General features: G+C 44.7%; 1 protein-coding gene across 8 annotated transcripts in view; it reads left to right on the plus strand.

The window, feature by feature from the left end:
• The window catches only part of NEDD4L (NEDD4 like E3 ubiquitin protein ligase), a 355,791-nt gene that overhangs the window by 293,830 nt on the left and 45,707 nt on the right, over positions 1–16,254 (plus strand). For all 8 annotated transcript variants that reach the window (XM_082641144.1, XM_082641145.1, XM_082641146.1 and 5 more), the window contains 5 exons: positions 4,584–4,715; positions 5,215–5,334; positions 6,380–6,577; positions 12,605–12,682; positions 14,122–14,176. In XM_082641144.1, coding sequence (XP_082497270.1) covers positions 4,584–4,715; positions 5,215–5,334; positions 6,380–6,577; positions 12,605–12,682; positions 14,122–14,176 — 583 coding nt within the window. The remainder of the gene's footprint in view (positions 1–4,583; positions 4,716–5,214; positions 5,335–6,379; positions 6,578–12,604; positions 12,683–14,121; positions 14,177–16,254) is intronic.

Genomic DNA, 16,254 nt, shown 5'->3' on the forward strand with positions numbered 1-16,254 from the left:
TTTGTATCACAAGCATGAACCAGTGACCTTTCTCTGCTTCCAGGGGCCCCTACTCACAGGTTCACAGGTATGAACAAGGGTTCGTATAATTTAGGAGGAGAGAGGAAAGAGTATAATTAAGAAATTGAAAAGATCTAGAAAAATGGTCTTTTTAAGCCAAGTATCTGTTATTCTTATTACTCATTATTTTAAGTAATTTCTACTATTCATGTTTGTGGGTAACTTGGACGACTGTGTACTTTAGTTGCCTGTTTTCTCCTTGATCCCTAAAGACAGGCTAGTTTATAGTTTCTGCTTGGAGCTGCTATAGCTATTTGAAGAATTTTCCTTACTGTTTTAACTTTGTATGTTTGTTGTAACTGTTTTAACTTTGTATGTTTGTTGTAACTGCTTATTACTGGGGAACACCTTTAAATACATATACGATTGCTGATTCCCTGCAAGATGTTGATTTAAAGGAACAATTTGGTTATATTGTTAGAATTTACTACTCAGCATTGTACACTGGAAAATCTAAGTGGCAGTCTGCAAAAATCAGCCCAGTGTAAGGTATTGAGCGGCAGTGGAGGGCTTGTGTTGGGTGGGCCAGGCTCAGCCTCCAGTAGAATTCAAGAAAGTTCAAATAAACTCATATATTTCCTATCGTGCACTAGTCATTTCCATGGCAGTAGAGCTGCGAGACGGACAAGATCACTTCATGAAATGATTTTAATAGAGTGCAGGGCTGATGAGCATCTACTATCATTTTTGCATCTTGTTGGCCTTGGAACCTGTTGTGAGTGTTGGAGTGTTGCGATAGCTGATGATATTAAACGACAGGGTAAACTGAATTATGCTCGTCCTGGGTTCCATGGTCAGAATCACCTGGCAGGACGAAGTGATGCATGTGAATGAGCTCCCCATGGCCCTGCCACTGTGCTTTTCTTCTTGCCTGTGCTCTCTCCCTCCCCCAGCAATGAATTAAAAATAGGAATTTGGTTTTGTTTTCTATTTTCAAAGACTGGGTAGTAATATTTCCTAAATGTTTTCTCTGCTCTCATGCTTTCTACGTACCTGGTCATCTTTCACCTGGAATAAGCAAACTTACCTTATGGCTGCATTAGAAATTATCACGTCTATTTCTTTTGCACCCTCACCATCCCTCGTGATGAATAGCCTTTACTTCTGCTTTTCCAGTTCCATCTCCTACCATGTGTCTTCCCCTCTTTTACACCTTCTCCCTGTCAGCCGCAACACTGAAGTGTGCTGTGTCATCCTGGAGCTACCCTGGGACTCCCCATCCCACTCCTTCCTCTGTGCTCTCATAAACATACACGTGGATGCATGCGTACGCACATACATACACGTGGATGCATGCGTACGCACATACACATGCGTGCACACACACACAAGTGGGATCTCATATACGTATTAGTTATTAACTTGATATTATTCACTTGTGGTCATTTTTCGGGACATATTAATTATTACATAGTAGTCAGTGATGTGCGTGCACCACAGTTTGTATAATTTTCCCACATCGGTGACCGTTCAGCCTCCACCCCCTGGGCACTGCTCACCATGTGGCTTTATGAACCATCCTGGTGTTGCTCTCTTTCCGTGGTAGTGCTTTTATTTCTATAGTATAATGAACAAGCCCTGATTCTTATCTGCGGAGCCACAGCCCTTTGACGTATGACAAATAAATACTCACTGGTGCCACTTTCCAGCTGGCTAAGCATGAGCCCTCTCTGAGAGAAAATGAGACGCATAGCACAGTTTGGGGGTTTTGCTGTATATACCCTAATAATACACTGAGGTAAGAGTGTAGCAGGGTTTGAGTGAATCTTGGAGAATCCGTGATAGCGCCAAACGTTTATCATCTTTAAAAGCATTTTGAAACTTTTACAGCTCCAATGTAATTTTCTTCATTTTAATGAAATAAATGGAGCCACCATGAAGCTGCAGTTAAATGGCTCCTTGGCTTTGTGAAACAGGGCGGTAGAATTCAGGTGAAAAGCTGTGAAGTGTTAAATTAAGCTGACTGGCCGTTTTCTAACTTGTCTCCTGATTAATTCACACGTTCTTGAGGTGGTAAGGAATGCACGTGTGCAGAAGCGCGCGCACTGCACGTACACCGCAGGAGAAGGCTGACGTTGGCTCCAGGGCTGCGCCCCTGCCATGGTCTGTGCCCCTGCCGTGGTCTGTTCGTAGAAGCTGAGCCCCACCCGCTCCCCAGCTGTGGGAGGTGGTGTTTTGAGTCACAGATGGAGTCATCAGCACAGGTTGTTCTTCATAGTCATTTGGAAAGAACCCTATAAAGGACCATTTTAATAACGCCATCTTGCGTAAATGGAACTAGATTGTAGGTTGCCAATTCAATTCTCAGTAGAAGGTAGAAGGAACATTTTCATCAAATTCAGTGTTCTCTACAACACTCCTAGCTTTCCATAAACTGATTAGCCCTATTAACTGTGGCTCTATGAAAGTAACCTGGTTGCTGGAATACTCTGCTGGAACTCAGTCCTGAGATTATCTGTGACACAGCCCAGTTATTTTAGTTTATTAGCCTCCTTGTAAATGTCCTTTCCAGAGATACTATAACTGTAAAACTATCCTTAAGGTTTCCAAAATGAAGTTTTCTGAGGGCACATCTAATTGCCTCTCCACAAAAAATAATTCAACGGGGAGGCCGAAAAGCAGCATTTAATATTTAGTATTCCATTCAGCCAAAACATTTTTGGTCCGCATATAAACAAACAGTATGTCAAGGCTTGATAGCATGTACTTGGCCAAAAATACTAATCAACCACTAACTTAGGTTACAGAGTCCATCGGGTCAGCAGAATCCATTGCTGTAGTGCCCAGATAAAAAGTAGCCTGGAAATAGCTCCTTTGTGTTGGTGTCACAGCGAGAGGAGGAGGGTGGAAAGAGCTTTCAGCTGTAGACAAATTCTTCTGTCTTTAATACTCATGGAAGGATCGGGTCTGCATGTTGATGTTTCTTCCACTCTTGTTGTATCCCCACAGCTAGATCCAGGACTGTACCTACTCAGAGCCTTGGAATTGCCATTATGGGGCCTTGGGGACTTTATCTGGAATAATGTCAAGGAAATAGTTGCTGCAGTTTTAGCAGAAAGTTGTCTTTCAGATAAGTACACTTGCCCTGCTGGGTAAATTTGTTTTAGAAATAACCATTAAGGCAGCTGCTTCCTGGTCTGTTTTTCTCTGGAACGTGCACTTTGAGCTCATGAAGTAGGATATTAAGCCTCGTTGCCTGCAGTCCCCAAATTACCTGACTGCATCCCTGATCTTGCTTTTCAGTTCAAGGTCTTGCAGTGGACTGGGGGACCCTCTTTGCCAAGGTACCTAGTTGGTAGAGAACACGAAAGATGGGATGAGTACAAGGAGAGATTGGGCTAAGAGATTGACATCTTCAGCCTAAACGAGAAAACGGCACCTGGTAAAATGTCTGGAGTTTCAGAAGATCCTAATTAGGGAAGATGGTACCCTAAAAGAAGTGGTTTCCTTTTGTAACCTCACGTAAGAGATTATTCCTGATGTTTGGCCTCTTGTTTCTTTTACGCTCTCCCAAGAGCCTTGGTAGTCATGGTTGGCTTCTTGTTCCTAACCCCTTCCTTAGAGTAGCAGCCCTTTCCCAGCTACAGATCTCATGCGCAGCACCCAGACGTCCAGGACGTCCTGGACGGCACTGGCCTCACACAAACATCCCCTTGCCTCCGTGAGTCTTTGAGACACCCTGCTTTCCAGCAGCTCTCCACCCCGCCTGCATTTCTCAGACTGCTTCTTACAAGCAAAAGTGTCGCAGGAAGCCTTTTGCAATCTACTTTGAACTATCCAACCGTAGTCGCTCTGTACTGCACATGTCTCTAAGCCCAGAAGCTACCTGTGCTCCATTCACCCTTTAAGGAGACAAACTCCATATGGGAGGACGGGGGGAAATACAGCCTCAGTTATCACGCTTCTTTGGAATTCTGGCCTCAGATTGCCAGGTGGCATCCCGGGCTGGAATAGTTGAGATACTCTGGTCAGTCACTAGTGTGAAAGCAGGCCTCGTAGAGAACAGACTCTGTGTGTGTGTGTCCCCCCGTGCCGAAAGCTACGTAGTGTAAGGGCCCTAAGCTGGTGAAGAATTTAGGAATAAGCTAGGGGAACATCCCTGTGACAGCTAGATTGAGGAAAAAATATTCAGGGCATCTGTCTCAGAGTCGGTAACATTTAACAATTTGATATAACTTTTAGGCTCTACGTGGTTTGACAGTAAAATGCAGCAACTAAAATGAATTGTCATATTATTCTCTTTCCTTATGATCACGTTGGCAGCAACCCTTTATGTTGAAGGCTGCATGGCCTGGAACTGAGTTTTGTAAGATTTTGACCCTGTGGCTCATGTAGGAGTTCATTTCACAGTAGGTTTAAAGCTATTGGAAACCTGTTGCTGTTTTCCAGGCACTCATGTTTTCGGTACCATTGAATTAACTCACTTTGTCTAGCACAAATAATTCTGGGTATGTATTACTTTATTAAGTTGATCAGAAAACAAATGCAAGATATTAAATAATAACGATTTCTTACACAAACAGCCATCAGTGGCCTATGTACATACCACGCCGGGCCTACCTTCAGGCTGGGAAGAGAGAAAAGATGCTAAGGGACGCACATACTATGTCAATCATAACAATCGAACCACAACTTGGACTCGACCTATCATGCAGGTATGCAGATTGCCACACAGCTTATAGTCACAGGCAGTAGAAGCCGAAACGTACGCGAACCCCACGTTCCTGATGTTTATGTGTTGTTCTGAAGAACCCATGTTTAAGAAAATTCTTCTCGCAAGTGCATTCCTTTTAAACATAATATTTGCCCTGGGAAGAATTGGGGCCCTGAATCAGTCTCCCCCTAAATGGTCCATTTTAAAAATGTGACGGGAAAGATAATTTCAAAGTAAGAGCCTGCTTATTACAATGGGTAGCATCCCTCCGAACCCCCTTTTTTTCTGAGGCTGGTTTTTATGCCGGCCGGTGATTCATTTTTATTTCCTTGGAGTGTGTTTCCCCGTCCTTCCCCCCATCATTATGCGTAGTCATTTCCTCCATGCTTTCAACAGGCCAGACCTCTCATCACCGCTGGCCGTGTTGTTGGGTCCACACTCCCGTCACGTGCGCAGGGAGAGCCTCACACGAAGCTAACTTGTGTTTGCCTCCAACGTAGCTTGCAGAAGACGGTGCATCCGGATCCGCCACAAACAGTAACAACCATCTAATCGAGCCTCAGATCCGCCGGCCTCGTAGCCTCAGTTCGCCAACAGTAACTTTGTCTGCCCCACTGGAGGTGAGAAGGCTCCGTCATCTAACTGGGGTCACGTCTATCCCGTGGCTTCTCCTCATTCTCTCTTCTCTCTGAACTGGGACTTGGGTTTTGCGGCCACCTTCCTCTCTGATACTCAGTCGCTGTGTTGGCGGTGCGGGGTGTCCTTGTGCAGCTCACTCCATGCTTCCCATCCCTGCACTCACCTGATTCTCATTCTCATTGGGCCGAGGCCATGGTGGCTTGTACTGGACACGGGCTCCTCTTTTCAGAACTTTCTCCATTCGTGTTGTGTTTCACTCCTTACTGCCTGTCACCTCATGAGACTCGCATAATAACTCGTATTGGTTCAAATACCTACCAATGCTTACGTTGAGTTTTTAAACTCAATAGCTGTTGCTTTGATCTGTTTTTCCTTTCGACCCTAAGGTCTTCCATTGTATCACCCTCCGTGTTTCTGATGCCTGTTTGCATCTCTCAGTCACTGCTGGGCATCTGCTTTGCGCCCTCCTAACATCACAAATACCAGAGACTAAACCTTTGAAGTTCTAAACGTGACTGCATCTTAGAGATGGCTGCGGGCTTCTCCATGCCCGGGTTTAAGATGTTGATAAGTGGGAATGGGCGATGTCTCCTCCAGACTGTGATGTAAATGTCCTGGGTAACAGCTATGCAATTCCAGTTGGCTGTCCCCGTTGGTGGAGGTTTTTCTTTTCTGCTCTAAAAATTGCCAGTCCACCTTCGTTAGACTGTGAGCTCATTAAGAGCAGGGGCATGTTCTCCACCTTCTGTACAATCTGCATCCATAATGCTCACTACAGAACAGTATTTTGGGTACGTACCAAGTAGCTATCAAAGGATGGTGGTTAGACGTACTTCACATTGTTGTGTGTTTAACCAGGAGATAAACCTTACAGTTAGATTAATTTTCAGAGTAAACCAAGCAGGTTTTTTAGGCGCTTCCCCGTTGTCCCTCTTCAAAGAGGAGCGTTCCCTGACCCCCAGGTACATGTTGACCCCTCTGGACTAGCACCTGAGACGACTTCTAATGCTCATTATTATTCCTTAGGGTGCCAAGGATTCACCCATACGTCGGGCTGTGAAAGATACCCTTTCCAATCCACAGTCCCCCCAGCCATCACCTTACAACTCCCCCAAACCACAACACAAAGTCACACAGAGCTTCCTGCCGCCCGGCTGGGAAATGAGGATAGCGCCCAACGGCCGGCCCTTCTTCATTGACCATAACACAAAGACTACAACGTGGGTAAGGTCGCTGCGTTTGTTCGGCTCCATTTCCACCCTGACGTCTGGCATTCATTCCTTTATTGCCTTACCCCGTATCCATGGTTCGTGCAGAGACATTTCCTGGCAGTGAAGCACGTCCCCAGAGGGTCTTCTCAGCTTGGTCTAGACTCCGCACGTGGGGGCTGGCGGGGAGCAGGTGACTTACGGGCACAGGCTAATGGCCATCTTTGGTATTGGTGCTTTTCTTCTGAGCACTCCGGGAAAGCTCCAGTTGTGACAGTTTTACCGTTTATGGAAAAAAAGGGAGTGCTACATATAGCTAGGATTTTGATGTTACTGCTTCGCATCTCAGGATGCTGTAACCTTACTAGGAATTCTGATCTTTTTAGAAGTGATGTTTCTTTGTCACTTTCATTTTGCATCTGTGTTGACATTACCCATCTTGATTTCTATTTGATGTGTCGTTTTAGTTTTTACTGTTTACATCAGATAAGTATTTTATACTCTGTGCTACATTACTTTCTTTTAATTGTGGATCAGGAGGTATACTAAGGACTTTGTAAATTTGATAGCTCTTTTTTGTGAACATCTTATCACAGTATCACAGGGCTCTTCCATGTGCCCCCGAATCATGCATGAGAGAGAATCCGTGTATTGTGTTAACCTGAGAAAAATGAGATTAATGAAAAGCACATATGCATATCTTTATATTCCTCTGTTCGCTCTTCATTTCTTCAGGGGAATCAGTGGTGGCTTATTTAATGTAGCATAGAGTTCTTTTAAAAGTCAGTGGTATTTTTCTACTGAGTGATCTCTAGACCGGTGATTAACCTGAAATGCGTCCTCATGTTTCTATTTCTGATGCTACCGAAGGTTTGTTTTCCTTCCTCTCCCTTATATCCCCATCTGATTGTCGGGGTACCGAGTGTAACTCAAGTCTTTCTGTCCTCTGGGCTACTTGCTCAGAACTGATGGTATGTGAAAGCCGGTTGAGTTTTGGTGATTGTCACTGGCCCTAGCTCTGTGGTCTTGGACCAAGAGTGAACACATGCTTTAAATTCCCATTTCTAGTGTTGACACCAAGTATACCCAGTTGAAAGAACAGCAGTATCGTGTTAAGGAAGAGACCTGGACCCAAATGGTCTGGACGGTCACTTACACTCTGCCCGTGGTGTGATGGTAATTCAGTCCCTTGAGAATTGGACTAGATGGCCCAGCAGACTCTCTCAGACCTCATGGATCGTGGTACAATGCGCCTTCACGAGGTCAATCTTAGCATTTGGGGCAGGACTGTGCCTGTTATTTGCAAGACATTTAACATCCTTGGCTTCTGCCACTGCATCCTAATAGCCACTGTCGTCCCCCGCACCGACCCCTATCCTAGTGACAACCCAAAAAGCTCCCACGCATTTCCCAACACCCCGTCATGAGAACCACTCCGATTTTGAAGTAAAGGAATAACCCGCCAAGAGAACTTATCATTCAGATCTGGTAACATTCATTTGGTAAACGCGTCACTACTGCTAAGGCATATATGATAACATGTAGCTTTGAAGATGAGATTACAGGTTTGGGGCAAGATGAGAGTAAAAGCTAGGTCGCTCCTTGGGAAATAAGAGTGAGGGAGACTGGTTTGAACACCTTTTTTCCCTCATGGACATAGAACCTGTAAGCAGTCCTGCTGATGTACCCATTGCCCCTTCCTGCAGCACTGGGGACTTCACGTCCTCAGCCAGGAGTGGGAGCTCCAGAAGTAGGCGGTAAATATGGTAAAAGTAGCTGGATTAGTGTATGGAGCCACTGTGGCTTGCCAACGTAAGCTATGATTTTAGTAATTTGAACTAGCTTAGTAATCAAATCCCCTAACCTTTTCACAGCCTTTCACACCACAACTGCAGTGTAATTGCAGCTGGGCAGATTTTATTTAAAATAGCACCAGCTTTATTTATTGCCTGCATCGGTGCTGAGTGAAGCCCAGTTTGAAGTTTCAATTGCCCCTTTCCACCAGATACTTGTGATTCACTGATTTAGTGATTTAAAATTTTAATTGGTTAAAACAACATTTTGCTGCTGCTGCTGTCGTTGAAAATCCTTAAGATAACAACTGGGAATTCCACAAACTGCCACGCTTCTCCTCTAAACTCGGATGTGCTGACACAGGCGCATTATCCCTGCTAAACAAAGGCCCATACAAAATTCTGGCTGTGGAACGCAGGCTCTAAATTGCGTGTTTATTTTGACAAAAGGTGGAAGGATGGAGAGAACTGTAAAGATAATTTTTGGCTTAAAACCTGTGTTGAGTTTGTTTGGGGTTTGCTTTGTTTTTTAAAGAGAGAACAAATAAGAGAGAACAGCTATTCTTAGAGTTGAGCATTATCATAGGAAAAGGAAAAAAAAAATTGGTCAGACAGGTTGAGAATAATGAAAATTGTGCTTCTTCCCCCAGCACCCTGTGTCCTCTTGATTCCTGCACTAACCAGAAGCAGGAAAAGGTTCAGGCCAGCATTTCCCTCGTATACATTGATAGAGGAAAATTCCCTTTGAAGTCTATTTATAAAACACGGCCTCTCACACACACAAATAATGGAGGCCGTGTGCCAGCCATCTATCAGGAATAAAGTCTGACACAGCAAATGAGCATCACTTTTCCCCACCTGGATCAGGCGGGCTGTGGATGCACGGTAGAGATTACAGGAGGGCTTCAGCTCATGCATTCCTTCTGCTGAAGAAGCAGCTCAAAGCATGTGTATAAGAGTATATTTATGTCTTTTACAGGACAAAGCCTTGGCTTATTTTTGTAGCAACAAAGATTATACCTCAGTTAAGTTCAGGTTTGTTTTCTACCCAGGTCCAAACTAATAAGACTCACTGTAGTCTAGCCCTGGTGGTTGTTCCCTTCCAGGATCGAAAAAGCACAGTTGTCTTTTCAACTAGCCAGCATGCCCATATTTTATATATTTTTAAATGATTCCACAAAGAAACTTTTTCTTTTTTTTTTGGCCGAGCAGCATGTGGTATCTTAGTTCCCCGACCAGGGATCGAACCCACGCCCCCGGCACTGGAAGCACAGAGTCTTAACCACAGGACCACCAGGGAAGTCCCCAAAGCCTTTTTTTTTTTTCTGTGGTACGCGGGCCTCTCACTGTTGTGGCCTCTCCCGCTGCGGAGCACAGGCTCCGGATGCGCAGGCTCAGCGGCCATGGCTCACGGGCCCAGCCGCTCCGCGGCATGTGGGATCCTCCCGGACCGGGGCACGAACCCGTGTCCCCTGCATCGGCAGGCAGACTCTCAACCACTGCGCCACCAGGGAAGCCCCAAAGCCTTTTTTTTTTTTTTTTTAATTAAATAAGATGTTGATCTTTGCCTTCTGTTTAAAAACGCTTTCAACTGTAATTGTGGGAAGCAGTTGTGAAATACTGATATAATTGCGAAGGAGTGCCCCTACTATGCTGAGGAAAGGGAGAAACAGCCAAGTGTGTTGTGTATTTTATTCATTCACATTTGTGTCGTTTGAGGCCTCGTTAGGATTCCAGCTGACTGTCATTCCTAAAGCTGCCCCAGGTCCTGTGGGGCCTTGGCTGCCTTTCTCTGCTCGTCTAGCTGCCGCTCTGTCATTCAGGGGATTCCGTGGGAGGGTGGGCTCCATACTGCCCCCCAGGCTTAGCCCGCAGAGCTTGATGGGTGGCAGCTGCCGCCATTATTTTGATTTTTGTTGGTATAATAAAATCACGTGACCCCTGGGGGCCTCCAGCCCTCACATTCTGTGAATTCCGGGTTTCTGTGCAAGGCCATGTTAGCAGGCCTGTGAAATTGGATTTACTTTATGCGTCATGCTCCTTCTCCTACGCCCCTGTCACTTTTCTTTAATTTCAGCTTTTTTTTTTTTCTTTCAATCACCAGCTCTTTACCAAAAGGGCCGATTGTCTTTCACAGTAGCCTGTGTGTGTGATTGCAAGGCATGGCTGGCCTCGCACATAGCATGCAGAAGCCCCTGTCCTCACCCATGGAACAGCAGCCTCAGCCTTTCTCTAATCCCAGCGTGAGCAGTGGCTGTGGTCTGCCCAAGCTTCCCCTGCGGTGGCGGCATTACCTGGGCCAGCCCAGAGCTGGCCTTGGGTAGCTTTAGTGGGGTTCGGGGCTCTCAGGTTTTCCTTGGTCCATGGCCAAGCGGTCACAGATGTTTACCAGGTTATCAGCTTTTTAGACCTTCTAAATCCTAAATCTACCTAGCGTATCTGCTTACACTGTAGGTGTTCCAGTATAACACAGAACACTGGGCGGTTTTATGCCTCTAAGGAGCAAAGGCTGATTTGTACGCGTGTGATTCCTGTTGTCAGTCTTGTCAGCTCTAAAAATCTATCACTTTGTTACCATCCCTGGATACTCATGGTTTAGACTGTTAACTTGGGGGAAATAATTTTAAAGCTTTATCGAGGTATAATGCACGTGCCATACAGTTCGCCCATTTAAAATAATACAACTGAATGATTTTTAGACCATCACACATGTGTGCAGCCATCACCATAATCAGGTTCAGGCCATTTGCATCACCCCCGAAGAAAACCCCACACCCATTAGCTGTCGCTCTCTGTAATCTAGGAGATGTTTAATACAGTCTTGGTATATAATCATATGTCATATCTCCAAACAAAAGTGAGTTTTATTATTTTCCCAGTTTTATACCAACTATTTCATTTTCTTGCTGACTTGGGAAAATGCTGAGGCAGAAAACCTTTTAGTAGTTGGAGAGCAACAAAGGCTTTAACATTAATGAAATAAAGGATTTTTTTAAAGGTTTTAGGGGGTTTTTTGTTTTGTTTTTTATTATCTTAGGCTTATTTGGTTACTAATGTGTTATTCTGAGTTTTCTCATTTTGTTTTCTAATCTTTTGAGTTTCAAATAGGGATTCGCTTAGTTACACTGCATTTTAATTGGGTCTGTGTAAGTGAAGGACCGCTGCCAGACTCTAAACCAGAGCCTCTGGGCGAGTTCTCGTTCTCTGTGAGACTCTGTTTCCTCATCTAAAGGAGCAGAGATTACGTGCCCAACCCCCTAACAGGGTGGTTGCAAGATCATACACCTGACTGTTCTTTGTAAGTTATGAAGCATGACCCAAGATGTCAGAGTATGTATTTTTCTGTCATTGGTTCTGTGTGGTATCTTATGAAGCATATCCCTTAAGAAAAGTATTTTGTAAACTTTTTTTTTTTTTTTTTTTTGCCGTACACGGGCCTCTCACTGTTGTGGCCTCTCCCGTTGCGGAGCACAGGCTCCGGACGCACAGGCTCAGCGGCCATGGCTCACGGGCCCAGCTGCTCCGCAGCATGTGGGAACTTCCCGGACCGGGGCACGAACCCGTGTCCCCTGTATCGGCAGGCGAACTCTCAACCACTGTGCCACCAGGGAAGCCCTAAACTTTTAAGATCTAATTTGTGGAACTTGATCAAGAATCCCAGTAAAGTTCTCTCATGGGGATGTGACTCTGTGACGTTGCCGACTAACTCTGGGGCAGGACATGCCTGGACAGTCAAACCAGATTCAGATTTTCGGCTTTGGCTCAAGAGAGGGTGGAAGGGAGTAACAGTAGACGCAAGGACTGATGGAATGGGTGTTTCTAACAGGCTAGCTGCCCTCAGCCCGAGCTCCGGGTCCACAGGGAGCTATACGACCAGTGTCCTCACTCCCTCTCTGTGGAGTGGATCCTCCTCATCTTCACTGGAGTCCTCTCCTCTGGTCTCCATGGTAACATCACTGCTGGAACCCTCCTCCTCTTCACCGGCTCAGGGTCTTGGGGAAATGGTTAACCTTTGACTTAAACATTCTTACTCTCCTCCTTTCATCAAGTTCAAGGAGGAAGAGTAGAATCTTTTTGGAGAGATGGTCAGCCAGGCCTTCTATACGGAGGTGGGGTCCTCCCCTCCCCGCTGCAGCAGCCCCCCTCCACAGGCAACCTGCTTGCTGTGGAACACACACCTCCAGAAGGGGAGGACCAGTACTGCTCAGAGATATCACTCCTAACACCTGCCTCTTACATTCTTCTTGCAGGAAGACCCACGCCTGAAATTTCCAGTGCATATGCGGTCAAAGGCATCTTTAAACCCCAATGACCTTGGCCCTCTTCCTGTGAGTACACTGGAGACACACGGACCAGTCTGAAAATGTTTACTCACTCATGGGCCCAATGTTGATAGGGAAGCCCTGTGACCTTCTCTTTCTCCAGGCGTTTTGAGTCCCCTTGGTCTGTCATTTCTTAATAGAATCGGTTGTATGACTGAACTGATAGCTCATACAGTTCACACCACACCTAGCTCCTCTGAAAGAGGTTTCTGAATGGCTGACTGCTAGTGAAAGGTAGACCTTGCAACTAGGATGATGGATGAGGCATTCTCTACAGGTGACAGTTTAAGCAACACACATTTATTTTGTAACTTAGCAACCAACTAATTTCCATCCATACTGCTGATTTAGTCATAGGAACAAAAAATTTTTTAAAAGCAGAAGAAAAGGGTGTACGTAATCACAGAAGGTTTCTATAAGTCATTTATCCAGCAGATGTTTTAAATTTTTCTCCCTTGTCAGTGACTGTTTATAAATCTAATTTTTTATTAGTTTGTTCTCTTTTGGGGCCTGAGTGAGAGTCGAGCTATTGACTCCAAGTTAGATTTTGAATGAAACCTTCACCATGCTTTCGTGTTGACCCACCCCCAGTTTTTTTAAAAACCCTTACAGGCTAGAAAGGTGGGGAGACTCTAAGACTATTTTAAAAATGGAAGGGTGCTGGGAATTTTTTTGGTGGTTGTTTTCCAAGAACCTTTCTGTTGCCTGGTGTATGGTATATTACAGCAAAATTTGAAGCTAGAAAGATTAGGGTGCAGTCTTTATTCATCAGGTTATACAAATATCCCACACTTTCCAAATGTTTGGTTCCGGGGTTTGGATGGAAGGAGCCTGGGGAGAGACTGGAGAGAGAGTTTAGTAAGTGAAAGATTGCAGGTTGTCTAGATCTGTTGGATTCCTGACTTTCAGGTAACAGATAGGCACAGTTCAGATCATGAAAGCATACCAGCCTGATCTTGGAAAAATTATCCAAGTCTGGTTCCTGAGTAGTGAGAGTCCACAGCAGAGAATTTCAGTATTCGATTGTTCAACCACCTGATGACATGAGTAAAGCATCAGTCTCTCACATTTTATAGCACCCTTCATCCTCCCTTTAGTACTCAATAAATACTCATTTAATTAAATGAGCTATTCAGCCCCAGGCTCAACTGTTTCACAGTGTGCTGGAGTTTCCCTTTGAAGCTTTTGAAATAATAACCCCTGTTTTTCTTGTTCATCATACAGTGAGTGCATCTGAGACTGTAGAACATGTGCTAAAGTGTGTTGCTGGGTGTTGTCATTTGAGTGAGTTCATTTGAAATGTTTCTATTTAGTTTATTCTTTATGTAAAAATGTACCCCAGGGGAGAAGAGTAAGAAGGTGTCCTAGAGTCTTTAACTTTTGCCTTTGAGTTTGGAACTGCTGGCTAATGTTTGTCTTCTCTTCCTCTCTTCCCCTGATAACAGCCTGGTTGGGAAGAAAGAATTCACTTGGATGGCCGAACGTTTTACATTGATCACAGTAAGTAGGTGCTGTTATGGACGCATAGGTGTTGCAGGTGAAGGGAGGATGAGGGTAATTCAGATATGACAGTGAAAGCTGTGTCATTTTACTGTTTGTCTAGGCAGCCAGGTGTTATGTGGCGAGGATGATACCAGAGACTCAGTGCCCTCGTACGGTACTGTGCATTCACCCCAGTTTGCTTTAAAGTGGCCCATTCCAGTTTGATCTTGTGACCTATTAACTGTTTTTTTTTAATTAAAAAATTTTTTTTGATTGATGACCCCTTGACTTTTGCGCTTTTAATAAATACACTCTGCTAATAGAAAATAAGATTAGAAGTGATGATTATGTCAGAAATCTGTGTATGAGCAGTGCTTGAAGCAGCCGCTACGTTTTTTTAAAGCTGCCTTCAGAGGTCTCAGGGCACGATGCCCATTCTGACTTATTTTCTATTCACAGCATGTTTCCCTGCACCCAACACACTAATACATGTGCAGTTCTGTTCTTGAAATTATATTTGCTGCAGACATTTGCTCCAGCTCCTCTGAATAAATGTGTGGTTTCTCATGACAACTAAAAGTTAAACTAATAAAGGTTTGCTTTTAGCCAGTGTTGTTGTTTTTTTCTTTCCCCCTTGTTGAAGTGACATTTTCTCCATGGGATCATATTAGTGTATCCCTTAAAACTTCTGAAAATGTATATTGAAAAGAAGTCTTCAAGCAGATTTAAAGTTCACATACGCGTGTGATCTGGTGGAATATATTTATCTTTGTTTTCATTGGGTTCATAAACATGAGCATTAAGTCTACACCAGATTTCCCAGCCTCACGTTTTCTTACCTGATTGCATTGGTTAATTAAGCACGTTGCTGAGCTGACCGGGAAGCGTGGCCTCGAGAGGTCCTCGTGTGGGTGGGGCCTGTCACTGTCTCTCATTTCAGGGCCTCTTCCTGGGTTCCTAAGTGACCAGTGACACCTTCGCTTTCAGGCACGGGAGATTGAGGGGTTTTTAGAAATCGAAGTAAGCAAGAAGCCCAACAATTCAGAATTAAACCAAAAGTAGAAGTCCTAGGTGTATTTAGGGGTGTGGGTTACCCTGGCTTAAAATTAGATAGTTCAAAGTTTTTGTCTTCGACCAGTAAAAATGCTGATTCTTTCCTACGTTCCAGAATTTTACAGTGAGCATAAAATTGCTGCCATAAATGCTTTAACATGTGCGGGTACCCCCACTTCCTTCCTTCCTGTGCTAGTTATAATTCTCTTTCTCAGCAGAATTTGCCAAAAAAGAAGAGGAGTCACACTGCCTTTTTCCCACTAAAAACAAAAAATATTTTCCTTTTCAGTTTTTTCATGCATTACAATTTCAGTTTTCAAAGAGAGGTACGAGTAATAATGAGCATTTTATTAAAGCACCGTCTTAACCGGTAACACAGCCTCGGTCCACCACACGGAGAGTACTTCACACAACATTGTGGCCATGTTCCAGCTGGTGGTCTGATGTCAGGTCAACCTGAAAAGAACTTGATGAAATGTTCTTGCTGTGCTGTAAGGACCCAGAAACAAGAAAAACACGATTGCAAAGGACCATCCTAGTATACATTAGACATTAGAAAACTCATGGACTGTTTTTCTGGAGGCGTGCATAGACCTAGTGTACTATGTGGTGAACGCTTGTTACATGGTGACTCGGAGTCCATTCACGGACGGCCAGAGGGGCTGGTGTTGTGTTAGGAAGTTGACGCCCTTGGTTGGAAAGTGGAGAGGACCTGCCTGGAGAGGCAACAGCAGCCGTGCCTCCAGCCTCAGGCCTGCCCAGCTCCTGTTTTCCAGGCGATGGGAAAGGGTGGTTCCTTTATTCCTGATCAGTCCCTCCAGGCTCCTCTCAGACATCCCCCATTCCTCTCTTCCAGACCACACAGCACTGGGGAGCCTCCCCCCTTCACTCCTGGGAATCAAACAATAGGATATAGACCCCATACAGAGCCTTGTTGACCTGAGCGATGCCAGTGTGAGATCTGTGATCCTTTACGTGGAGATTAAAATTTGCCTTTGCTCAACTATACTGAAAAGTTCTCTTAACCAAATACACTGTAAATT

Source organism: Mesoplodon mirus (assembly GCF_964341445.2).
Source record: "Mesoplodon mirus genome assembly, chromosome: 13".
Lineage (NCBI taxonomy): Eukaryota > Metazoa > Chordata > Mammalia > Artiodactyla > Ziphiidae > Mesoplodon > Mesoplodon mirus.